The sequence below is a fragment of the Buteo buteo genome, chromosome 25, assembly GCF_964188355.1.
Source record: "Buteo buteo chromosome 25, bButBut1.hap1.1, whole genome shotgun sequence".
Classification (NCBI taxonomy): Eukaryota; Metazoa; Chordata; class Aves; order Accipitriformes; family Accipitridae; genus Buteo; species Buteo buteo.
In genome coordinates this window covers 12,028,899-12,055,825 of record NC_134195.1, presented here as the reverse complement: position 1 = coordinate 12,055,825, position 26,927 = coordinate 12,028,899, and the positions used below count along the sequence as shown (strand labels likewise).

The following is a 26,927-nucleotide window of genomic DNA, read 5'->3' as shown; positions in this document are numbered from 1 at the left end:
ACTTCACACTGCAAACAGTACAAGTCATCCATGGCAGGGATTTTAGGTGCAGAGCTGGTAGCAGCTGAGCTCAGGATGTCACTCTGGGTCAAACTCTGCTAATATTAAAGGCTAAGATCTACAACATAAAAATTACATAAGTTTCCAAGGGGGCCAAATAACTTAGGAAAGTACTTCATCTTTTGTTAAATTTATTTATTTTATTATAGAGTAACAAAGTACCATAGTGACCTCCCACACTCCCATAAGGTAGTAATTTATAGCATAGGCATTTATAAACTACTCGATAGGTATTACTGGGCTTTTTTTTCTATCAACATGTCCTAGAAATCACGGTCCACTAAGGCTCTTTTAACCACCCCCTGCCCTATCAAGAAAAAAATCCACTACCTCTTATAAATGTATCAAATGCTACAAAAGCCTTAAGTCTGAAGACTATCATCTGGTTTAAAAATTGGCTTTCCATGGATTAGGATGTTCCTGACTGCCAGGTTTTGCTGTAAAAACAAAGCAAGCTGTTTTTTCTTACAGTTACATACCTCCATATCTATTTTACCTGCAGTGTTCTTGGCAATGGCAACTAATCAATTCATAGTAATAAAGCACAGTAATAAATCTCACTTACAGGAGCATATGAGCACATTTATTACAGCACACATGTTAGAAGCTGCAGGGAGCAAGGACATTTGCGGCAAGTTGAAATGCAAGTTTTTCCTGTTCCCTGGTTACAAGTGAAGAACATGCTGGCACGCCCACTGTTCACTGTTGCACTTATTAACTTTTTTTATATGAATAGCTGTGTTATCGAGACGAGAGAATTTCATTCAGTTCGTGGGTGTGATGAGAACCATCAGCTACAGGCTCAGACATTGCTATAAATATACTTGAAGCATTTCTGATCCTGAAATGGTCCTCAGGTCCTCTGATGTAGACAAAACTTTGCATCAGGCTACAGGGTTAGACCCTTATTTTCAGCCTCTGCTCCATACTGAAAGGAAGCTCACATAAAGCCCAGGGCTCAACTAGTGGGGTAAGGAGGTTAACACAAACACAACCCCGAACAATTGGTGGTTTGTAGGAAATGGAACTTAGTGACTACAGGTTTTGGTTTGGGTTTTTTTTACAGAAATGAGGTTTATGTAGTTGCCTTATCTTATACTGTCTTTCTTCCTATTCTCTTGCCTCCAGCACTTCTTAAACCACAGCCTGAGTTCAGTAAAAATTATATCAGCCATAGCAAGAGGTTCTTGAAAAAAGTCTTTGTTTAATGTTTTGATAACCTGTTTAACAGGCCCTTCGATTTTGGGTCAAATACAGAGGAGTAGACATTGCTTGTCTCCTGTGGAGGTCACACAGAAGGACCAAGAGGGCAGAAAGTTCAAGAAAGTTTATTTTCTCTTTCTTCCCTCTGCCATAGCTGGAGGGGGCTGCTCGCCTTGCAGATAGCTGTACGCCTTAGGGTGTGCTTGCTGCTGGGACCCCGTCTAGAGAGAGGTCCTGGTGATACAGCTTTGAACATCTACCTTATAGGCCTTTACGTCTGAGATGCTGTAGTCATCTCCTCGCGTAGCTGTGCTGCAGCACCACGTGGACCAAGCCCTGAGCAGCCCGTCCCACCCCGAGCTGCCCAGCTTTGGCAGGAGGTTGGACTGGAACCCCCCCAAGAGCCTGTCCACCCCGAGCTGCACTGTGAGCCTGCGGCCACATTCCAGGCCAGGAGACGGGACCGGACAAACAGAGAATTAGAAGGAGGCTGACACAGTGAAAGCCAAACAGTCCTAGCCTCATGGGACACACACCTTGCCAGACCAACTTGATTTTTAAATTGGGTTTCTTTTTAGCAGGTGGGGTATACACAGCCACACTGTCGTACGCCTGTCTCTCCTCCTGTCATATTTTCTCTTTCATCCCAACAATTTCTGAATACAAGCTAACTTACCCCTAAAGTCAACAAGAGAGAAAAGACACATCTAGCATGCCGTTCATCTAACCTATTTCAGATGATTGGCTCAAACAGAGACACACCGCTACTGAAGTTTTCCAACTGGTTTCTGCCCTTTGGAAGCCCTTCCTAAGGGCACCAGTTTACCAAAGACTCACATTACAGGTGCCCTTCCTTCTTCAGTGGAATGGCCGTGGCCTCCAACCTCACTTTTCTTCCTGCTGCTTGTCCCTTTCCTTTTCAGTGCTGATCATCTCAGCAAGGAAACTCAGTCATCTTTCAAAACATCTGCTTTCCTTCGTACAGTCAATAAAGGGATGCAAAAAGGTCTGCCTCATACTTGTAAGCTTGCTCCTTTCCAAACCTGCTTTCTCCCACTGGGTCCTGTGATCTGCAAGGACTATGCCTACAGCTTGGGACACAAAGCTGTTTCTCAGCTCTGGGGTTGAGGAGCACAATCGGGTTGTGTTCCAGACCCATGTCAAGGTGAGATCTGGCCACGCATACAAATCTCTGTGCTTATTTCTGTACAAGGAGCTTAGGCAGGTCCCTTAATTTGGACAACCAGGAGAGAAAAGCCTGTACTTCAGGACAGAGGCAGACAAAGTTTTTTGCCTATGATGAGAAGTCTGATAATTTAAAACCGTCGCCCATGATGGCTCACAGTGGCAGGTAGGGAAAAAGGGTAGCAAGATACCACCATGCTAGAGTGGAGCACAGGCAAGACCTGGCCTTTGGAGAGCAAGCAGATGGCTAAAAATGAAACATGGTTCTGCTGTCTGCATTCACATTTTACCCACCGAGAGGACTACTGGGAAGGGAAAGTGCTAGCGCCATGTTCCTACTGTTATTAATATGTATAATATGATTGAAATAACCAGGGAGCTGCTAAAGTCTTGTGTACAGCCCCTGTCAGTTAATCTTTAAAATAAGGAAACAATAACTAGACATGATTTATTGTTTAGGAACTAACTACTAGACAATGGGGCTTTACATTTATGTCAGAAAAGGTAATGGGCTGTGGTCTGGTCATTAAACCTTGAAGAACCGCTTGGAACTGCCAAGATTAGGGAAGAAGTAGGCAAAAGGTAATTCCTACGGGGGGAGATCGTGACGACCGGCTCATTGACCACCTACTCAAATGATAGCACCTACTCAAAAGAAGACAATGAAGGAAGAAGACAGAGACTGCGCACTAATTTACATGAGGGGCAAAGAAGAAAGAACTAATCATTAAGGAAAATAACAATTAATATGTATTAGTTAAGTGTATACATGTGAGAATTTTTGAGACAAGGGTGTGCTGTCTTGAGACAGACACCCATTCATGCATATCAATGAAATTAATTTGAAAATATCTCAACTCTCTGTGTTATTGTCTTGCACACCAAGTAAATGAACCCCGTTTGTGGGATAACACTACTACTACTGCAACTTGAAAACAGATTGTGAGATCATTAATTAAAGCTATGAAATCACTCAGCTGGGCAAAGGGGAAAACAATGATCCTAAAAGGATAACAATTTTTCTGAGAACATATCCATAAGGCATCAAAATGTGTGAAGCTCACTCACTCTTCACCCCGCAGTCCTGAGCTTCCTCATTTTTAAAATGCAAGTAAGCATAAAACCCCACAAATGCTTTCAGGCTTGCGGCTGTTAGCATGAGGCTGAGAAATGCAAGTCCCTTTGCTCTCACAGACAGAGTTTAGAAGACGGTAATTCTAGAGGAAATTTAGGATACAGCTGGACAAGCATATTTATGCAGCAGTCTGTGTTCCCTTTCATTGCCTTGCCTACCAGAGCATGACTGCCTAGAGCACTGAGACCGGGGATATATGCTTGTGTACAACAGGAGAAGAGCATACTTGCAGCTTACCTTTGCTCAGGTGTTATTTGTGGGCTCTGTATACCACCCAGATTCAGCCTGATAGCAAGCTCTCGTGGTCAGGGTGTGGTTCTTCCCTCCGTTCCTCCCCTGTGGGCTTCCCACCAGTGGCTTCAAAGACGACCTAACCCACAGTGGTACAGACAGCGCTGCTATCTTAATGGCATGCATGAGTGGAACCGAACCAACAGCAGAAGCCCCCAGCTTGCACAAGGCCTTGGCATGATAATTATGGTTAAGTAGAAGTATTTACACAACCTCCAGTTATCATTTAATCGAACACCTAGGCCGAAATGTCAGGCTATTGTCTTGCAAAAGTGCAGAGTGATGTCAAGGGCTGTAAAATTTCTTACAAGGGCTTTCTCAAGTCAGGCTCAGAAAAACACAAATGAAAACATGACTCATATTCTGACAGAGCAGCTAAGTCTCAGCCTCCACTTCGAGCAGCGCATGAGCAGGCATGTCCCTGCATGTTACTGTCCCTCTCATCTCGATTAGGCAGGTTTCCTTCCAATACAAAAGCTAACAATTTTGCTTGCTAGATGAGAAATGAGGGCTGGAGAGCCTGTTTCTTTCTCCACTCTTCTTTAAAACTTATCTCCAAAGGCTACCCATGGCAACAGGCACAGCTTCTCTTTGAAATGCCTGTGGACTGACAGAAGTACAAATTAAATATGGATTCATGTATTTTCCCCCAGTTACTCAGTAAGCCTAGAAGTCTCTGAGGAGTTTCTTAAATACACACAAAGCCCCCTCCCCAAGTTGTGCATGCAGGTGCCCCCAGGGCAATGGAGAGGAGTAGAGATATCTCCCAAACAGAAATTTCCCACGTATTTAGTCCTTGTATAGGCAGACAGCAAAGGAAAGCTCCTTGTACTAGGGCAGCCAAAGTTCACACAACCATCTCCCACTGTCATCCCTCCCTATGCACACAAAGTCTTCATTTTCCTGAGGGTACTGTGCTCTTTAGCAGTATTTTGATTGCTTCACCCATCAGATCTTGGCATCACCTGGAGTTTCATCTGAGGCAAATGTAGCATGCACCTGGAAGTCATTCCCACTGGAGGATTGGAGCCACACGGCAGAGGCTGTTGTAGAGAGCAACCTCCAGAGAGCAAGCCATCCCATCCCAAACGAAAATCAGACAGCCTGCAGCCTGGAAATGCCCATTTCTCTCCACCAGGCTCCTTTCATGCTTATGGCAACTAGCTCCCCTGAGAAGCTGTCTCCAGGAGAGAAGCAGCTCTAATTGGAGCTAATTGGTCAAAGTTGCTTTAGGCTGTTGCAGAGAAGAAGTTTGCTGACAGCAGGCCAACACTGCATGGACAGGCATGCCTGGCAGTTCATATTGGATCAACACACGACGGGATGATGTGGCAGTACAAAACAGGCTGGAGTCAGGCATGGGCACGCAGTTCACCATTAGCCAGAGCATCTGACGGAGCTGTTGTGTGTGCTTTTTCTTCACAGCCTGGCTTTATGCCAGCCGCAGAAGGACAGCCAGCCAATACCTGGTCCATCGCAGAGCCTGCTGGTCCAAAAGAAATCACCCAGCTTTTTTGGCATATTTAAATCATCTGATTGAGGGGGGGTGGGTTAAGAAACCAACACTGTGTGTCATTATGCCCAAGAACAGTGAATTGGTTGAAGAGTCACGGTGTTAGATTTACTGTGGCATCGGAATATGGCTTCATTGTGAACTGATTCTGCCTCAGGTCTTGTCTAGGATGTGTCATCTATTTTCTGGAGTATCAAATTCAGCATTTAAGAGGAGTTTCAGTAAGAGATGCCAACAGAGGTCAGTGCATCACCGTAACTCAGTCTCTCCTAATCTTATCCAGTAAAAACAGATCACCTTGTAGATCATGTTTTCTTTTAAATGGTGAAGTGATTTAAAAGATATTTGTAAGTAACATCATTTAAGAGGAATCATCCTAGTCACTAGCTTACCCTAAGAATAGTAATAGAAGAAGAATGAACAACAGAACTCCCTATTTTTAAAGGAAAGAACTTTAGTGAATCTAGCATTTTTTGACATTAATTCCTCCTCCACCCCTGAACCAGACACAAACATTTAAAGCAGATGCTGAAAATAAATAAGAAGTATATAAAATTACCCTATGTGCTTTTACTTATTAGAAAGGTCACTAATGTGACAGGAAATGTGCCTTATGAACTATGGCTCACCTTAGGACATCATTTTTGCATCAACAAGCAACTGTACATGGAAATGTGAAGTTGAAATGGATAAAGCCATTTATTAAATTAAACAGGAGGTTTACTTTCTGCCCTGCTGAGAAATCCCTAGTGACAGATTGTAGAAAATAGCAACTTTTTCTCAGTGACCTGCCTCTTAAGGAAAATCAAGACCCAATTCCTAGGATAGCCACCTCAAAACCGCCCCTGGCAACTTGGATGCCTGCATGCTGGGCAGAGATCACCTACACTGAAGAAGCGGTAAGGACATACTCAGAGCTGACTCAAGTTACTCCCACTCATTCTTGTGAAAGTGGGTACGAACAGACCTCATTGGCATCAGCAGCAAGTGGGAGGAAGATGGAACAACAGCAGCAGCAGCCAGAGGAGGAAAGATGGAGTCTGCAAGACTTGCTATCAGCTTTTCTGGCCATTAATTTTTGCCTTCTCTTCTCTCAGCAGTTAATCCCACTAGTTCCCATTACCAAACCCTACTGCAGTCCCCATGTTGCCAAAACCCACCAGATGTTAGTGCAATCAAAGGGAGTAAATAATTAAAAGGTGCAATTCACTAGCCTCGAGTAGACATCTAAAATCAGCCTGCTGAGTTACACCCTAGAGCTGCCTGTTTCTTGTCTCCACACAGTGAAGAATTTGTTGGTTTCAAAGCAATAACCTTTAATCAAAGAACACAAACGAGCTGTCTGGAGAAGCGGAGAGAGCCCTGGCCTGGGTGGGAGTCTGGCAGAGGGGACAAGAGCACACAGCTGCGGCCAGTCCTCCCCGGAGCACAGCCTGCAGAGTGTTAAGTGATCCCACACCAGAGGACACAACTCCAGATCCTAAACTGTTCTAGGCCAGCAAAAGTACAACCTTCCCCAAGCCAAGACAGCACAGTCGAGTTTGTCCATAGTACTCTATTTTATTTTTTTTTGACAGAAGGAGTAATTTATGCTGGATCACTCAGAAAAAAATGCACTGTCCCCCAAAACATTCATGCTACAGTATCATCTCAAACTAATCTTCATGTTTTTCACTCCATTTCTCCATAGCAATATCCCAAGTCATCTGGAGCTTCCACTGTTGGTTTGTAGCTCCTAAGAGAAAGCAAAGACCTGCTCAAGCCTTTCTGTATAAGCATTGAAAAGATGAGTTTATGTCATATTTCCAGTGATTGTGGCTATACTGGCTTTCCTGAGTTCCCATCACATGAGCAAGTCCAAGCTGCTCCAAAGAAGCATATGCAAGTGCTGGGGCAGGACAGGTTAGAAAGATGACTGAAGGGGGATCCAGGCACAGGCACGAAGCATGGCATAAGGCAGGACTGGCTAAAGTTAGTCTGCCCTTTCCCGGCCACACAGCATCTGGCAAGGCATTCAGGAGATAGCTCAAAACCCACCCACAGGCCTCTACAGATGGGGAAAACCAGGAGGAGGAAGGCCACTGATCAGGCTTTCTAGCAGGAACTGGTAGTGCCTGCAACATGGAAAGTTTCTGGGTCCATATACACCCTCCTTTTCCTAGAGCAAAGATAAATACTCTCAGACCAGGGAATGCGTCCCAAGATGCCCAGCATCCCAAAAGAGAAGCTAGCCCAGCACCTCATAATACAGACAAGGCTCCCCTTATCAGCTCCAGACCAACCTCACACACCTTGACTTTCTTGTATCCCACCTGTCACTGCTCCAAACTCTTAATGTGACCATGTCACCCCAGTGGCGTTGACGTGGGGATAACTCCATCGCTCTCCATAGTCCTGCACCCTGCACTGACCCTCCTCATCATACTAGATACAAATGGGTCCCTTGTGGACCAGCCCAGCTGTTTGGGTCTGAGGTGATTTTAAAAAGAGGGAAGGCTTTGCAAGAAGCATGGGAGAGGGCAGTTCAGCTTTTCCCCCACCACCATCTCCCTTTGGATACAAGAAACTATCAGCAGGGAAGCAAAGCCCTGCAGAGGATGGAGCAAGCATCTTCAGTTTCCTCTGAGTCCTAAGTGTCCCTCCAGGTACAATTTTTCCAGTTCAAGCTTTACTTCCAAATTATGGATCCCACCTTCCTGTCACTTGCCTTTTCCCACACCTGCCAGCAACATGACCTTCCCTTCTCTGTGCTTTCACATTTCTCTGCATCATCACCTCAGCTTCCATGTTCCAGGTTAAGTGTCACCTCTGATAGCTCTTCCTCTATCCTTTCATCTTAAAATCCTTCCAGTGTATCACTGCTGTGATATCAGCTCTTTCCAGAAGATACCAGTCTTGACAGGGAATTCGCCCATATCCTCTCTTCCCTAACATGACTTGGGTACTGCTCAACACAGAGTTGAACTTTGTTCTTTAAGAAGACAGCAGCTGATGAGGATGAAGGTCTTACCTCCTCAGAGGTTATCGCTGCTTGCTTTACAGCTCGCATGAGTCTTATTTTGGTGCAGGAGGAGAACCTGACATCAACACCAACTGTTTCTTTGACTTTCAGGTTGTCAATACTGCAACACACAGTGCAAACAAACTCAATAAACCGGCACTTTAAGCAGCTCAAGCATTCTACAATCTTAGACAAAATAAATTAATCTACAGCTATTTCCACCCTTCAGCCGTTCTTTTGTGGACACCCAGTTTCCACTCATACACCTCCCAAGGAGATTCCTTTTTGCTCCTGCAGCCGTTTTCCCTGTCAGGCCCATCTGCTGACCAAAGTCACCCCACAGGTCATCTAGTCCTGTTAATAGTTCATAGGGCAAGTGGCTTCTCATTTTCCAAGAGTATTTTCATGGGAATAGAGTTCACATGTCTGCCCTTTGTAGGCTGTGCATTATTAACCTCTGAAATCTCAGTCCACATTGACACAGGGAGATAACAGCAAGAAGGTAGCAAAGATCTAGATGTGAGTATGGAGCATGATAGGGTCAAGGTAAAATAAACAAACTATGCAAAGCCATGTCGTTTCAGCAGGGCAGCTACCTCTTTTTTTCTGGCAGGGACTTATTTACCCACAAAAGATAGCACTTGTGAATTTTTTAGTTAAAAAGTCAGCTAACTTGTGTCTGTCCTCTCTCTCATTAGCAAAGAGACCATCTTTACAGTTTCTCTTTAAGACAAAGTAGATAATCAGAAGAAGAAATAGATAAACAAAGATTGCTAGAAAAATGATTATGTCTCCTTATCCAGGATTAAGAAATATTTTTACACCTTTCCTGCCCGGAGTCCTAGGCACAACAGTAAAAGCTGGTGGAGCAAACCTTACATCCCTGCATTTGCCAGTTCCCGGCCTGTGACAGCACGTGGGTGCAGCAGCAATGCCAGCACAGCTGTGATGTTTAACCAGCTCCATTCACATCCTAGCTGCACTTATGAATATTTGGAGACCCTCGGTTTAGATTTAATAGGTTTTCTCAAAAAAGCATCTTTTCAGAAAAGCAAGAAAAGGCAGTCAGGTTGTCCCACAAGAGCTAGAAAACACAAGGACCAAAATCTTCCCAGTTGAAAGCCTATTCCCAGCACAAAAGAATGCAAGAGAAGTAAGATTTATCCAGCCTGGTATAGGTTAAATATACATTAAACACAGCAAATACTTAGAAAAGCTTATAAAAGGCAGGATGTACAGACCAATCCCTTACAAGGGAAGCCAGCTCCCATCAGTCACTGCTATCTTGATGACAAGCTGCTTTATGTTCTGCCTGTGATCCATGTTGGGGACGTACTCCATCAGCAGGTTACCCCTGGGCAGCATCCTCCCTGCCATTCTTCTCACCACGTCGAGCTGACCCACACCAACCACGTAGTCAGTCACCCAGTAACCATCTCAGAGCGTATCCTCACCAAGGACTGTCGATACCGTATTGTTCCCTACATGGGCAAAGGGAATGAACCCAGTCCTACACCCCCTTCCTTCATGCCTTCATCCTGCTCAAGGCAAAGGGCCTTTGTCTCACTTTGGTTAACGAGGCTGGAGAATAGTCCCACCATGGTTTTCAGTCAACACATTTTTTTCTTAGGAATCAAAATCACAAAACAGCAACTTCTGAAATCTGAAGAGAAGTAGTGGACCTTTGGGTAACAGAGAGAAATTCATCTTCAAACCTTTCTTTAGGAAGCCGTGCTACGAGAGAGACCTCAAAGCACTCAGACCTTGGAGTCTGAGAGCAGCATGCACAGTGTCTCTCTCCCTTTAGAGGTGGAAGAAGGAGTGGCTGGAGAATTACAAATCAGTGAGCCTGGCTTGCATGCCTGGGGAAGCTCTAGAAAAAAATTATAAGGGTATTAAGGATTTCTCAAGAGCAAATAGTTTTAAAACAATCTACTTTCCTTTTTTGGAAGAGCAAATAGCCTAGTGGATAGGCAATTTTGCAAATAATTGGGTATTTTTTATTAAATAAACTATCTGCACACACTTCCTACTGTTTTTTTAATTAAAGGTTAGGACACTTGCCTCCAAACATCCTGCCTTCACATTCCTCTCCAGACTGGGTAAACAGGAAATCTTACATAATTGTCAATGTTGTTCCTTATACCAGTTTGGCATTGACACTGTGCCAAAGGGCATTTAACACCTTTGCTCTTAAGAACCCCCAGCAGCTTAATTACTATTGGAATTACGACTAGGGGGAAAAAAAACAACTGCCCAGTTGTTGAGCAAACATTAGAATGAGCTGAACAATTTATTTCTCAATCAAGTTGTCTTTGTGCAGCTCTATGAACTCACCTCCTTTCCAGGGCAAGGTAGGAGTGAAGCAGAGCGATGGACCAAGAGCCTTTATCCAGTTTTACTAATTATCTGGTCAAGTAGTGAAGAAGCAAAGTGCTTGCTAATGACCTAATGTAATCATCTAGATTAAGTTTCTGAAAAGTTGCTAACCTGGGTTTTATAGTAGACTTCAGGTAACTGCATTGAGATAATGCACTTTGGAAGATCCTGTTCAATGGCCAAGCGCTTAGTGAATTCAATAGTCCTTAGTGAATAAAGCTCCCTTCTTGGCGCCCCTGGTTCTCAAATTTCTTTCTGGACTGTGGCCCAGTTCAATTGGAGGGGCCAAATATACCACCTAACCTTCCCCACATCACATCCCCCTTCGAAATGGGTAGGACATTGTCCTGGGACGTGTGGTTTGACCTGCCCTCTGCCTGATCAAAGCTCAGAACCAGATCTCCTGCTTGTCAGCAGGCAGAGAGTTGGGCATTGTGAGTATTTTAAAAGGAAGAAATCAACCCAGCATGGTTCTTTCAAAACTGCTATGAGGGCCCCCTGGCCAGGAGAGGGATGCTGAAGAAAATAGCTAATTCTAGGGGCCATCTGCATATAGCCCCATGCAAACTGTGTTGAACACTTCTGCTAACTAGTTTCTCTGCTATTCCATGCATAGGTTATTGTGGGAGATTATCCTCATGAGGCATCGAGTACTTACTCCCTGCTCATAGTGTCTGAGGGCTAACACAAGGCTTTGAATAGCAGTGGTGGAAAGGCAAAATACCTCAGAGGAAGACACTGAAACATCTGCTCTGGTAAATGATGAGCACTATTGACTTCTTTGTAACATCACAAAGTATCAGAATGAAGGATCTGAAAATGTATTATGTGCTGTGTATCTTTCCAAAGATAGCAAATTCAATGCAAAGGCTAGATTTCACTGGACATCTACAGGTCTCAAGCATTCTCAAATAATGGAAGGATCACAATGGTTCAGTGAATCCAGCATAGTGTTGGGTCGTTATTTAAATAGGCTCTAAAAGTACACCTTGACATTGTGTTTTCTGCAGCACTGTGGTATAATCAGCTCCTGCTCACTGCAAATGAACTGAGGGTCATGGAGTTGTAGGAGACAAGGATAGCCTTGTCGGGACCCAGGTCTGCACAAAGCCAGGCAACACTGAGAGACCCCCTCCACAGCACTCTCTCTTTTTACACAGGCTCATCTGTCAGCATTTTCCAAAGTGCATTTCATTACATGCAAGATGCTATTTCTGCCCTGTCTGCAGACCATGCAGTAGAAGCAATGGGAAGAGGTGAGCAACTTCTCCACTTCCATTGCTCACCCACTCAGTCTGGCCAGCTTTTGGACAGGACCTGGCTCCTGGCAGGTATGCTGAGGCCTTTTGGGAAAACCCAAATTCAGGAGTCAGCTTTGGTGTGGGAGAAAACCCTGCACATGGGGCAAAGGGAGAAATGTTGATAGGCCAGATTTGCCCTCCCAGAGAAGAAGAGGTGAGGGTAATGCAGCAAGAAACCTGGGCAGATATATACAGCACTGAAGGCAGGGACAAGGACTTCAAACTCAACACTGAGCAATATGGACCACAAAGAGACAGAAGAAAGCTGACAAAAAGTGAGATTACTCTAAGTGGAGAGAGAAGCTCAGGGGGAAGAGAAGAAAACAAAAAGAAAATCTAAAGGGAAAAGGGAAAAAGGAGGAAAATATTTGAAATAGGAGAGGAAGAGCATTATAAGAAGGGGAATAAGAAGGTGAAGCCATGCATGCAATAAGAAGATATGTAAAGCAGAGGGAAATCCATGTGTAAGGGTGTAAATATGACCCCTGACAGGACAACTCTACCTAGCATCCGTTTTTGGTATCACAGGCCATCCTGGTAGCTCACAGCCTGTTTGTACCCTCACTTTGTGTGGTCATTCAGCATTTTCATGGTAATATCTGAATGCTGAAAAAAAAATCTGTAAGTATATTTTAAATATGGTTGCATAGTTTATTTTCAGCAGCATAAACGGTGTCCTAAAGACACAACAGAAGAATTCATGACAAAGCAAATGGAAACAGGCTAGCAAGGATGCAAAAATGGAGTCTGGATACTACAAATAAGTCTGATCACCAAGAAAACACCTTGGGGAGAGTCCCACAGCAGAGGAGCAGACCGGTTCAAGTCACCACTCTTAAAATGTTTATTAAAATCTGCCATATCATTGCTGGTACTTCACTGTAACATGACAAGACAAAGCAAGAGTCAGATTCTGCTTCGGGAACCACACAGACTTGAAAATTCAGAGCTGGTCATCCAAAAGTTCAACAAAACTAAGCTCAAGCTTGAAGAGGTTTATGGAAAGTCACAAAAGCTATCAAGGTGTAACACAGATTAACTTTACCTCTCTAACCTATTGCATCAAGCCACAGGCCCACAGAAGAAGGAATATCTTCCAATCCAAGTAAACATGCTCTCAAATGTGGGTTTAGAAATCCTCACACCGCTAAATTCTGTAGTTCATTGGACTCGTCCTTGTCAGAGTTACTACAAGATGCAAGCATTTCTTCTTTGTTATTTAGAGTCAATGTTCAAGCAGCATAGAAATTCTGTGGGATCCCTTTCACACCCAGGCCTGTTATCTGTTTAAAAAAATAAAAAATAAAAGAAAGGAAACAGATAAATCTCCAACTGAGTACAATGAAAACATTCAAATGTTGTACAACAAATATCATAGCAATCTAACCCTATGTGGAGGGTCCCCTACTTCAAGAGAAGCCAAAAAAGTGTCATTACATGGAGTTCTTTAGAACTCTTTAAGATTACGATCTTTAAGATTATCAAGCACCACTCAATAATTTTGCTAATTTAAACATCATCTCTGGCCCTTACATGTAGTCCTTATCTCCGTATTAACCAAACAAGTCATAGTAACTTTTAATGTGCTTTGCCCATGCAAGACAAATGTGAGTTTGGAAAATACCAATTCCTTTCTACAACTGGAGAACCAAGGAACAGAGATAAAAAAGGCAAGGCTCATTTAATTCTCCTGTGGGCTCTTAAATATCGCTGCTTGAAAAATCTATCAGTTCTCAGCCATGAGAAATCTGCTCCAAGCACTGCTTTCAACTAGAAGGTCCCAGATCCCAGACTACATCTCTATCCCTCCTGGAACATGTGTTCATCCTATTGCCAAACTGATAATACAGTTTGGGTGGGGTTGTTGTTTTGGTTTTTTTTTCATTTCCCCTCATTTACAACCCTTCCCTTTCATGCTGTTGTCAACTTCCAGGGAATTAAGAACTGCATTTTATTCTCCTGATGTACTTTTTGCTAATGGACTGAAAAATGAAGAGAGAAACAAGTTTCAGACAAAAATGTGGACTATTAGTTTCTCAAAATGTAGCAACCGCTTTTAACAGACTAAAAAATCCCAAAAGTTTTGGGATTAGGAGGCAAAATTTTGCCCTGGTGAATTTAAGCATATAATTTTTAAAGGAGCAATCTGTGCTGTAGACATTTAGATTTCCTGGCACAGATAAAACCTGAGAATCAAGGGAGTGAAATTTCCAAAACTGATGAAAATATAGTAAGACATAGGAGCAAGACCCAATTCCTTACAGTGTATTACAGAATATTTTATACAGGGCAGATCCAGATCCACTGGCTGCTTTCAGATCCTGACTGGATACCGACTTCAGCTAACCAACATATCAACTATTACTAGCAATTTCTCCAAATCTTCTTTGCAAATGCATGAGCAGCCGTGCAAAAACAGCTGTGCCCAGCCAGGGGACAAGCAACACATCTGGACCAGCACATCAGGTGAGCAGGATGAGCGAGGGCAGCGGGGGGCATCTCACTCTCAAAGCGTGAGGCTTGGCAGGTCTGATGTATGGAAAGAAAGAAAATCTGCTCACCTTGAAAATCTCTCCTGCATGAGGTTCCTTGGCTAGGGTGGTCTCGTCCAGTCCATCGTATGCAGAAGTCACGTACATTTCTGAGTAGTCTTTTCCACCAAAGCAGCACGAGGTGATCCTCGGAGTAGGCAGCCTCACAGTTTGGATTCTTTTTCCTGGGAAAAATGTGCAATTGTTTCCTAAAGTCCATTTTCTAGAAAGCATGTAAATATGAGTGTACTATTAGTGCACATGGCACAGATGTGGCATTTACTCAGAAGGCATCTCCCCTTCAGACAAAGGCCACATCCTAAAGGACAGTTTGTGGGGAAATCAAATTCTTTCATCTGCCTCATCTCTAACTATTTTTCGGCCTCTCCCCTATATCTGAGAAGCTTCATTTCCTTTTTTCGAAATGAAGCAATACAGTATGTGAAGCCAGGAAGGGCAGAGACACCTGGCCTGGGATGGCTGTCATTCCCTAACAGCATTTCCCAGTTAAACTTTTCAATGCTGACAATTTTTTTCTTTTTTTAATTGCAGGTTTATATTTCTTGCATTTATTTTTTTTTTAGTGGCATTATTAAGAAGTGGGTGTGCTGTATCAGAAGCCTGCGGGAGCAGGGTTACCCAACATCGGGAGGCAGCACGGGCTCTCCATGTGGTCAGGGCCTGGACCAGTGATGCTCAAGGCACCTTCAAACCATTCCTCCTGGCTGCCTTTCCTCTCACATTCATGGCATATAGGCGGTGGAGGCCTTACCTGTCTCTGGGTCTATACGAATGACTCTCCCGCCATCAATACAGGCCACCCAGAGCTTCCCTTCTGCGTCTATGCACATCCCGTCGGGCATTTGCTCCTCCTTTTCTAGATGGTACAAAAGTTTGGGGCAGGCTGCAGGGAGAGTTACGAAACCAGTGTTACGTGGGCTGCTACCAGTTCTGTATCAGATCCCAGTCTAACAGCTGCCACGCTCTTGCAAACAGATAAGTTCATTTTCTGTGAGAAAGACGTGCTGCAAAATGTGTATCACTTGCTAAAAGCCTAACTTAGCCTGGCAGAAACAAGCCTGCAGTAGAGCCATTGCAGTTTGGGATTGTACTGAATTAGGGCTCCTGTTATTTTACCAAGGGAAGAGAATAAAATGCCCCTGTCCCTCTTGTTAACCCACTAGCTGCCTGTCATACCACGACTCCTGCAAGTGCAATAACTTTTCCTGGACTTTCATTGCCCATGGCAGCCTGGATGTCTTTTTATGAGCAGTATTACATAAATAATGACTTGGGTTTAAATGTTGGGGATAAGCAATCTCTGCTAGCTAAAGATCAAGAACTTTACTTTTTAATGGCCAATGAAGGTACCAGTTTTGATTAAGCCTGGACACCAACCACTAGCGGTCTAGGCTGCGGTGCAGATGGGTTGGTGGGTACATGCGTGGTCCATGGAGCAGTGCCCACAGGCAGCAGTCTGCCTACTCTGACCCAGTGCCTTATGGCCATTACTCCACCCAAAAATAGAGAGTCACCAGCATAAAGGCGAAGCTAGGAAGCTCAAACTCATTATGTTTTTGTATTTGGGGGGGCATAGTTACATTAAATCTTCTTTAGAAATCTTATAACCTAAAATCTGTAGAACAGGTTTTCTCAGCAAAATGAAATTTAAGTGAATGTAATTATTTTGTACAATTTTCACCCATGATTACACAAAGTCCACGCTCATTAGAGTACAAAGGCAGTTCAGCCCATTTAAATTCCCATGCAGTATAACAGGTTGATACAGCACAAAAATATTTCACAGAGTTTTGAAATGAAGTTACATCCATTTTGCTTGCACTTAAATTTTCCTTTTTGCAGATATAATAAAACACATTTGTCCAGAAAATGAATTTAAGTTAAATTTGCCAAACTTCTGAAGGCAATTTTAATTTCAGAATTGGGAAACCTTAGTCACAATGATAACTTGATTCTTTAAATCCATTCCTGTGATATATATGCATGCATATTCTGTGTTTGTATTTATGGAGCTAGTACAATCAAAGCATTCCAGTAGATGGCACTCAAGAATAAATAGCATCCTATAAGGTAATTCTCTGCAGTATAAATGGCTTCTTCCCTGCAACTCCTAGAACAGGTCTAGATATGAGCCACCTATCCAGATGAAAGTAAATTGAAGGATTGTCAAAAGTTTGTTCACCAAATACACCTGGTGTGTAAATAAATTTGAAAAAAATCACAGTCAACTTGCTGACAAGCTGTAACCTGAAGATGAGATCTGTCAAATAAATCACTGCATCTTACAGGCCCAGGTCTTGTTGCAGAAAGAGTAATAGCGCTACTTGTCAACAAATTTAGAAAAGCACGTGTACCAATCTTTCCAGTGTGCACATCATAGCTGAAGGCGTGCACAGCATATGCCAGGCTGTCGATGTGAAAGAAGGTCCTGTGGTCCAGGGACCAATCCAGACCATTGGAGATGTCCACCTGGTCTAACTGTTTTATTACTGAATGGTCGGGGAAAAGGGTATAGAGAGCGCCTTGCCGCCTCGCTCGGACCCCCGGTGCCGTCTCTTCAGCCATCGTACCTGAAATGGAAATGTGAGCGCCAGTTAGAAAGTAGAAGCTTGTTCCCCATGCTTGATCAAAAACCTCCTCTCTTACTAAGAGGTCCTAGGGAGAAAGGGACTAACCAGGTGCCATCAGATTGATGAGAAGGAGGAAAAGGAGCAGGTCAGGAGTAGCTGCCTCCCGCAGAGGTGATCCTGGCCAAGGAAAGAGCGAGTTTCTGCATTGCCATGAGGTTTAAGTCACAGACACCAAAGACCCAAAGGAGCACCACAACATGCCAGGGGCTGAGGTTTTGCTCACAGCAAAAGCCGAGATGCAGGAAACCATCCTGTGCTCTTTTTGTTGTTGCTCTTTGTAGGCTACTTTCATCATTTAAATGGGCTCTGACCTTAAAATACAGGTGCTGTAAATCATGGTTATCTCAGAATCAAGTGGAGAATACCACAATAGTGAGATTTTTTTCTTCCTGAATTTATCCCCCAGTGTTATGCTTGTTATTTAGTTTCTGATTCTCGCTTCTCCAGAAAGGAGAGAGCTCTGCAGCGACGGGACAGGAAGCACTTGAGGGCGCATTTATACCTTTTTACTGTGACAGACTGTCTCTGTTGGCCTCCCCTTTTAGAAGACCTCATGAACTTGCTGTCTAACACTTGGCCGAAAACCCTGTTGAAAGCATTGATCCACCGCACTCAGCTAGGAACGGGTGTGCAAAGCAGGGTTTTCTCTCTTATTCTTGCTCTTAACTCTAGTGACATGTCAGACCTCAAGCATAACCATGAGCCAAATGAAATTCCTGATTTTTGGCAAATTTGACATAAGAAGAAAAGCCTGGCTGGCAAAACAAATACAGAGCTATTTTCACTCCCATCAGTTGCTCTCTGCTTCCAGCATGGATTCCTGTGCTTGGCTCATCATTTATATGGGAGGAGAAAAAGCACAAGGGGGTCCTGGCTGCATTGCAACTGGTGGCAAAAGTCCCTCTTGCCTTCAGGAGGCTGAGGATCTCTCCCCACACCCCTGTTTCCCATGGGCTAACTGGGGGAGGCTGTACACGAAGGGTGCAAGCCACAGCTCATCTTCTGCTCTAGACGCTGCATCCTCCTCTACACCTCCAGAAATCTTCCCACCTGCGTGAGCCCTTCACCACCTTTTCACATCCCGTGGAGGCAGACACTTGAAAAACACCATTCACCAAGCAGAATGCGAGCCTTCCTGCCAGACAGCCCTTGTCAACAGTCCCTGTCCTCATTTAGGTCAGAGGATGCAGGGTCCCTTCTCCTCCTCCCTCCGGCAGCAACCGAGCAGAGTGTTCACAAGGCGGCTCACACTCGCGACGGTGGTTTTTGCGGGGAACTCAACAGAGGAATCGAGAACATGGAATAAAATGCACTATATAAAATACACTGCAATTAGTTCCTCTTTGCTCTGGGGGAAATTTCTGCCGGGAACTTACCAGCAAAAAACCTCCCCTTTGGATCCACTTTCCCATCATTGAACCTGTTGTTGGGTTTATTCTGCTCAAGCTCGAGGATGGTGGTGACCGCCCGGGTGTCCCAGTCCAGAAAGGCAAACCTGGTCCCCAGGGCGATGACATAGCCCCCGCACTGCCGCAGTGCCACTGAACCGACGCGGGCATCTGTGGGTGAGAGGGAGTGGGAGATGGCGGGCGGCTCTGGGGCCATCAGTCAGCCCTACCCCTCCCCACCTCACCGAGGGCATCTGGGCTTGACTGGGACATCCCCGACCCAGGAAAGGCTGAGTTGATGCTAAGATCCTTCTCCCCGGGATCATTAGCACATCTCTCTGGCTCTGTGTTCCCCAGATCTTTCCACCTTCTGGGCAGACACAACCGTTAGGACTGTACCTTTTCCTCTGCAGGTCCCAAATGAAACATGCCTTCCCATTTGGGCTTAGCAAGGAAGGACAACATGTGCACGGCCCTCCCCACCTGAGCACGGTCCCCTCTGCTTGGCTGGCTCGGGCCACACCGTGCTCAGCAAAACGTCATGGGAGGACAGGGCGTGTGGCCCCATGGAAAGTAATGGAGACCACCATGGTGCGGAACTCCTCCCGGGAGGGGTGGGCAGGGGTGGACAGAGAAGACTCCCAGGATGAAGTTCTTACCCACGGACACGCTCTGCACCTCGTTGGTGAGTGGGCTCCAGCGGCAAACTTTCTGTGAGTTAATGTCTACATAGACGAGTGCGCTCTCCCTTTCTTCCCAGACCGGGCACTCTCCCATCCTGTTCTTCTCCTTCACAACGGATTCGATTTTGATGGAGGAGGACATGGTCTGAGGGGAAGAGAGCTGATAACAGATTTAATGAAAAGCTCTCATTGTGTGGGTTTTTCATGCCTACAACGCTTAAAAGCAGAATTTGTAAATGGCAAAGACCTCCAAATCCCACATGACAGAGTAATTTAGGAGGTTCCTGTGACAATTCCATGGCCTTATGGCTGGAACTGAGCTCGAAGCACCAAGGCTTCTCCTTACCAAACCTTCCCTAGGCGAGAGACTTCCAACCAGAGCTACTGCTGAGGCACCTGCCTCCAGGCAAGGCAGTGCTGCGGGCACGGCCCTGGGCCGGGAACAAGCTGTGGATGGGGTATTGGTGATCCCAAGGTTCCCCCAGGCCATGGGGAGGGACCGGTGGGCAGCAGCACCGATGAGTCAGAAGCCTTTTTGTGGAAAAACAAGACTCCGCCTTATTAACGCGGGTGCATTGACTTGCTCCATAGTCATACACACACCCACAATACCGACTGCAGTTTGCCACCGAGGTCGCTGCAGACCAAGCGCCTGTTCCCACACAGCCAGCGTGAATATGCAAACACCAGGGAAGGCTCCTGCCTTTGAAATCCTGCTGCTTTGTTTTCCCTCCAAGCGCTTCATCTTCGTCAGCCCCCTCACCGCCCTAGCCACGGCTCCATCCCCTGCCGCAGACTCCAAATTTCACCCTGTGCCAGGCTGCAGGGTGTAATTACCCCAGTCGCTGCTTCGGGGGCGAAGCGGCCTATGAAGCATCCATCCCGGGCGCCTGCTTCTGCCACGGGTTGTTCACGCCCGGGCTGCCATGTCCCCCTGTCCCCATTGCAGCAGGGTGGCCGTGGGGACACCAGCAACTCGCCACCTGAGCACAGGGTGCCCAGTCCCTCACGTTTGTGCTCAGAGCCCCTTGATGCCCCCCAAAACGGGCAGCTTGGCCCCTGAGCCTGCCCTGCCCCTGCTGCGGCGTGGGATGTGAGCAACAGCCTCCGCCGCTCGGCTCTCACAAAAGCAGGGGACCTACTGGCTGCCTGTCACCGCTAATGGAGACGAGGACGCTGCTGCACCTGCCCGGCCCGGCACAAATTTATCCACAGATCGGAGAGATATTTCCTGGGAGGCAGCCAGTCCCTGACATAACACTATTCCTACGGATTACTGTCTTCAGGCAGGCATTGTTTCCTAGCAGGTGAGCCGGTGATAAGGTTTACAGATAATTAATTGGCATTAATGCGCTTCAAAGTACGTGGGACGAGCCAATAATCACTGTGAGTAGAAACGCCAGCGCTGGGGACCAGGGATCTTCTCTGCTCCCCAGCCCCAGGCACCCGTGACAAGGAGTCAGGCAGCCAAGGTAAGGTCCAAACAACCCATTTATCAAATATATCCTTCTCCCTGCCAAGAGAAATGGCCACAAGAGGCCGGGCAGTGTGCTGCTCCACGCAGGTGAACAGCATCAGTCTAAAGCATAAATGAGGATACACAGCAAGATACCAGTAAAACCGCCTAAAACCTGTTAAGCCATGCTCCAGCTGGAGGAGTGAGCTTCTCTTGGGTTAAAGTTTTGTGTCATGTGGCTGCCGTATTTGGGACCCAAGGCTTGGAGACACAACACTGACCTTATTGTATCATGGTCTGGAAAACACAGAGCTGCTCTCGCCCCCATGGGAAAATGGGGTTCGGCAGCAGCCCGGCATCCACGCGGCTCCCACAGAGGCAGAATGTCCAGATCTGTAGCAGCTGCTGTGTATTTGCCTCATCAGTTGTTTCATTGACCCAGCTGAGCCTTATTAAACCTTCCTCATCCCACCAGCCCCAGTTTCATTTACTGTCCTTTTCCCAGCTTCTGCAGCAACAAAACAGGGGCCTGGCAGGTAAGCCATGGTAAAATACCGATTCACAGACCCATCCCACATGCCACCACGCCATTGCCAGCTGTTTCACAAGGCACAGGCAGGGGAGAAACCAACCTGCCTGCACCAGCTGCCTGCTTACCCCTCTCATGCTCTCCCCCCGATGCCGCGGAGACCTGCCCTGTCCCACCGAGCCTCACTGCCTGTCCACCTTCCCCAGCTGCGCGTCCAGCCTCGGCGTCTCTCCTGTCCACCAAAGAAATAGCTCCCGTGTGTCCCTCCAGCTGTGGGGGGGTTTTCCAAACAGCTGAATGTTTTGGCTCAAATTTCCCCCGTCTTTAGGAAGAGGGCAACCAGAAGGGGAGATTTGTGCCTTGCTGGCTGAGGTTTCGCTAATTTTTACGAGCAGCTGAAAATAAAGGCTTTTAACAGGAAGGGTTGCCCAACGCTAAGAGGCAGCACTGCCCTCCAAAAGAGTCCCCACAAGCTGGCAGGAATGCAGCCCCTGGTCCCCCCATGCCCCGAGGTCCACCTCCTGCCTCACCCTCCCTGCCGTCACCCCATGGAGGTACGTAGCTGCAGCGTTTCACAGAATACAGCATCTCAGAGGGAAAAATGAGGAAATGACCCCAAAAAGCCTTGTTCAAAACATCCCGGCTTCACCACTCCCCAGGCATTCTGCCACCTGGCACCTTTTTGTGTGGCACCTTGCACCCTGCTTGGCACAGCACCGACCCATCAGGGATGAGCGTGCGGGGAATAAAAGAGCAATGCCAAGCAGAAAGCACCAAATCCTGCCATATTCTCCCCAGACAAAATCCCTGCGGATAAAAACATCACATTCACCCTGCTTATATCCTCTCTGCAACATTTTGTTGGCGTTCTAGACTCCTGGACTCGTGCCTAAACCCCTTACGGAGACTAAGGGGCTGACAGGCGTCACTGAAACGTTTTCCAAGTTAAACTGTTTAAAGTTACCAGAATTTGAAGACCATAAGAAAAATTTCCTGTTAGGAATGAAAAACTAACGTAAAAACATCCAGTCTGCTCTAAATACTAAAACCTCTTTCTGCTAGCTATTTGAAAACAGCCTTTCTAATCCTCAGACCACATCCCTTGTCAAATGATCTGGACAAAAATTGATCATTTCAGTATGCCTAAGATACAGATAAAATACAAATGAATGACTGACCTTAAACAGTTTCTTTGCTGTTTCTCTCACTCTCTCCCCCATGCAAGCACACATCATTTCATTTTTAATTTCAAGCTGAAGCTTTGAATAAGCAGGCAGACAGCTAAAGCTTTTAATGTGCGTACAATGAAACAACTGTCTGTGTAAACCAAGGAATTTTAAGAACTGCCTTTTCCCTCTGTCAAACAACTGAATATTTATAACAAGCTGGAGGACACCTATGTGAAACTCTGCAGTTCACCACATCAACACACCTGCTGAGGAAAATATTGCAAGACCTCGGTTGGTGTCTCTTTTCCAGCGCTGGTCCAATGAAACCGGCTGCTGTTTTCGGCGACGATTAAAAATGGTTGCAATAGTTGATGTTATCTGCACCGAGCAGGTAACCTTTTACATTTTGTTTTCAGTCAGCAGTCACATGAATGATGAGGCATGGACCAAAGCCCTTCTGAATGGTCTGCTTCACAGTGCCAGCAGCAGAACATGTGATAGGGAAAAATCCTTGCTCAGTATTTTTCTCATGTCACGAGAGCAGGAGAGGGAAACTGAGATGTTGCACCATTCGGTTCCCCCAAGGGCTAGCCCAGTCTTCCCAAATTTAGGGGCAAATGAATGTCTCGAGTGATAAAAAAGGGAGGTTAATGAAAGATGCAGGGGAAGGTTTTGTAGTACAAGTCATTTTGAATGATAAGGAAAAACATTCTTGTGATTAAGGCATATTAGCATCCCTAAGACTTCCCAGCTGTGCCACAATCTTCTCCTGTGCCAAGTCACCTGCTCTCCTCGCAGGGCTCCTCACCTCAAATATGCAAAGCCCGATCCCCACCCCGGTGGAGACTTACAAGCTGCTGCCCACAGCACACCCACGGAGCCTCAGCGATTGCTATGGATGCTGCCGGATGGCAATATCTTGCTTGGCTTTTAGGACTTTTATTTTTTCCCTTCTTTGGCATTTGCCATTTTTTGTCTATGGGAGGTGCAGGTGGAAGATGCCAAGTGCCTTCTCCCACCCAGCCCCGCTCAGCAGAGGTAGGTGGCGGCGGGTCCCCCAAGGTGGGGACGAGGGCAGGCTTGCCGTGGGGACAGAGTCCAAGCTGGGGCCACCACCAGCGTTTTGGTGACAAGGAACCTCTGCGGGTCCTGCCTGCTGCGGTGATGGGGGGAGGCAGGAGGCAGGTTACTGCTGGCGGTCGCTGCCCCCGCCACATTCAGCGAGGGCAGAAGGCACCTGGGAGGAATTGGCCCCAAACCAGCATGCAAGAGCAATGCATTTCTTTACTCGTGCAAGACTTTAATGAGCATTTTAATTTGATGTTCAAATGATTCACAGGATGAACATTTTTCCCAGATAAGCAAATAGCCGAGATAGACCTAGTATTATCCTGTCATAGTCACCGTCGATCCAAATTTGGAGATTAAGAAATTACAGCCCTAAAACAGAGACAAATCCAAACACTTCTAGTGAAAAAGCCAGTAACATTTCCAAGTTAAACTCCTGCCAGGGTGGCTGCATTACAAGCAAAGTGGTTGTGGGCGCCTTGAGGACCCTTCACAGCCTTCCTTGGTCTCCCAGCCTGAGCCATCGGCTCCATCTAATTTCAGCGTGAACCCTCTGTCTCTGCTTGCTCTCACAACATTTTTCACATTACTCCCCACTTCCCTTCTTTTAACCTAAATGATAACTTTGAAGGGAGGTTCATGTAGAACAATAGGCATCTTTTTTTCACAGCATTTTCAGCTGGAAGACATATTCAAAAGGAAAATTCTGGTTTACAGCAATTTTAACTGCTTTAATTTAAAAAGAAAAGCAACTAGATCTCAGCTGCAGGAAAAAAAAAAAAGCATCTTTTTTCCTGCAAAGTATTTCCCACAGCATTTTTTCTAAAGGAATTTTGATGGAGAAAACCACATTTCCCGTTCAGCTCTTTTCTTCTGGTGACTTGACTGACTTCCCCACCACCGGCTGTGGCAAAGTAAAATCAAGTCATGCAGAGGGATGAAGCATTCACCTCACCACAACTGAAAAAAAGAGCATATGCTGCTTTCCTGGCAAGCAGCTTGGATGCCAGATCAGCAGCACTAGGCAGGACAGCAGCCATGAAAACACTACCAGAGCACGTCTCTCTCGTTTACTTGGGTGGCTGCAATTGCTCTGGGGATGCCCCCACCTCATTTTCCACCATCTCTTACACCAGCACAAGTATCACATCTCCCACCTTCGGCACACCGTTTCAACATCCCATGTCTACCTTTCTAGAGGTCAGTCACTTTAGGAGGAGACACCTCTCAAAGCCTTTGCAGATGCTGTTGACAAATAGTGCAACCCCGCAGTAGCAGGTGCATGTATCTGTTGCTAGCCAGCCAGATATTCTTTTAATTATTACCACAACGTAAAGAGCCTACCCCTGCCATGCACTTCATTTGTTTCTAACATTGTTGGGTTGCAAAGCAGAAGTTTATAGTAAAGTTGGCCAAAGGCGGCCACATGCTGCTGTACCTCTGGCTGATGCCCCACCACAGCGTCTCCTTCTGGGGTGCCTTCCTCTCTCCTTTCCCACTGCTTTGGTCTCCTCTGATGCAACTCCTACCACTTCTTTTTATAGTCCCTAGTTTTTATCGACAGAGTGTAGTTGGGAGAGTGTATCAAGGCATTAGTGTACCACATACATTAATGTGGTATTTAAATAATTGTATTTGTCTTCTGTTACCTACGGGCATGTGCTCAGACAATAGGTCTGAGTTTGTTACTGCAGTTTTGCAAATATTTAGTAAATCCATTGTTCCCCTCTTTTTTTTTTTTTTTCCCACAACTTCCCAAATTACATTTGTGTCACTTATTCCCCTTAAGGGTCCACCCCAGCTTTCATTACTCTAGAAACTCGACTTTGCATATAATTTGATTGTCCCAATCTCTTACAGTCATTGTTCACCTAGACAGTAATCTTCTGTGGCTGTCTCCTTCTTGGAGACGACAACAGGCATAGTTAGAGTTAATGAAGACACAGTTATTAAAAACCCCAGACAGACACAGGTGTAGCTACTCACCCCAGCAATATCCCACTCGACAGCGTTATCCAAAAGTGGAGCCAAGGCTTATCTTCTCGTGGCTTCACCCTTTGGTAGGAAGGGCCTGGTCCCTCCCCAGTGCTCAAAATGGGAAGAACCGGAGCTCCCCGGGCAGTCAGTGCTGCCTGCTTTTATTTCAGCAGAGCTATTTTGCCAGCAAAGGATTACTTGAGTTTTCTCCAGCTTGGTTGGGAATAAATACGCTTCACCTATGACTATAGATTTTGGTCACGAGGCTGAAGAAACCCTTCGGGGCACAGCAGCTGCTCCTCCTGATACAGCCTTTCCTGTCACTGGGTTCTTGCTCAACTCTAATTGAAATCAGTGCAAGTCTTTGATCAAAGAGGTGAGCACCATTAATAAGCGAGGGATTAAACAAAAGTCAGGAAGCCTTCCTAATTGAGGGAACGGGCAACCGCTCAGCTCTGGTTTGCTGGATCCAGTGCTCTGTCATGGGACTCGAGTCAAGATACGCTGGCAGCGCCTGTTTGGGCTCCTCGGGGCCGGGACGCGGGAAGCAGCTACGGCCTCTGCACTGGAGGCTGTGACAAGGTGTGCTCCCAGGGCATTTCGGTAACGTCAAAAATACAACTCTCCTGGCAGAGTTGGCTATTCCTGCTCATGTGATGCCAGTGAAACCCGTGTAGCAAAGCCCAGCAGGTGATCTTGCAGAAGGGGGAGGTGGCATTTATTTGCAAAATGTCTGCAGAAGCTTATTTTACCTGCTCCTACTCCCACGCTCCCAAGCACAGAGACACGCACGCATCGGACTTCTGCCCAGGGCGGACGAGGGGCTCCAGCAGCCACGTCCTCCCTATGTATCCTGGGTGCCTCTTGGCCTGCGGTGACAAACTAATCTTTGACCAGAGCTTTCATGCCTGTACAGGCTGTTGCTGCTACCTTTCTAGTGCAGCAACAACAACAAAAAAGGATCAGCAGATGCTGTGTGTTGTGCTGGCAATCACCCTACTGCCATTGTGGTGGGGTGAGGGTGAGCACAGGTACAAAACCTCATGGGGCAACCTTTGCAACATGAGAGCAATGGTAGAGAGAGGGGAGCTTATTTATGTTTATGCCTACTTATTTTCTGCTGCATCTCTGAATGTCCATTAGTGATCAACCACAGCAGCCCTACAGCATGGTTCCCGAGCTGCAGTTAGCACCAGGTTCATGACTTCAGTGAGATCAGAGCCCTAAATTTGCCACATTCACCATCTCCCTCAACTCATAAACTTTCCCTCTACTGTGCTGGGATTACCTCATAGCACATAAAGTAAATGAAGGATGGTAGGCACTCAAAAAGAACAAGCCCCAGCTTCCTTTACCACTTCATGCTCATCTTCTACCCCGAAGTGGGGCTGCTTAAACCTTCTATTT

At 46.0% G+C, this 26,927-nt stretch overlaps 1 protein-coding gene across 7 annotated transcripts; it reads right to left on the bottom strand.

Moving 5' to 3' along the window:
* Positions 1-12,901: 12,901 nt before the first annotated feature.
* LOC142044615 (regucalcin-like) lies at positions 12,902-25,668 on the bottom strand. 7 transcript variants are annotated; one of them, XM_075057259.1, is made up of 7 exons: positions 25,530-25,668; positions 19,298-19,466; positions 18,627-18,809; positions 16,975-17,190; positions 15,372-15,503; positions 14,630-14,784; positions 12,902-13,351 (listed from the first exon to the last, which is right to left on the bottom strand). In XM_075057259.1, exons 2-7 carry the CDS (start codon positions 19,461-19,463, stop codon positions 13,301-13,303), a joined length of 903 nt encoding a protein of 300 aa, XP_074913360.1. In that variant the 5' UTR covers positions 19,464-19,466; positions 25,530-25,668; the 3' UTR covers positions 12,902-13,300. The 7 variants fall into 7 exon arrangements, with proteins under 7 accessions (XP_074913360.1, XP_074913356.1, XP_074913357.1 ...); XM_075057255.1 differs by having other exon boundaries at positions 19,298-19,481; positions 25,530-25,657; XM_075057256.1 differs by lacking the exon at positions 25,530-25,668 and adding an exon at positions 24,982-25,173 and having other exon boundaries at positions 19,298-19,481.
* Between the last annotated feature and the right edge of the window lie 1,259 nt (positions 25,669-26,927).

What these genes read in the sequence shown, in the direction of transcription:
- LOC142044615 (XM_075057259.1), bottom strand. Translation starts at nt 19,463, where the DNA reads ATGTCCTCCTCCATCAAAATCGAATCCGTTGTGAAGGAGAAGAACAGG. An exon ending in AAAGGGGAGGTTTTTTGCTG is followed by an intron (nt 17,191 to 18,626) that starts GTAAGTTCCCGG and finishes TTTCCATTTCAG; the next exon opens with GTACGATGGCTGAAGAGACG. An exon ending in TCGTATAGACCCAGAGACAG is followed by an intron (nt 14,785 to 15,371) that starts GTAAGGCCTCCA and finishes CATTTTTCCCAG; the next exon opens with GAAAAAGAATCCAAACTGTG.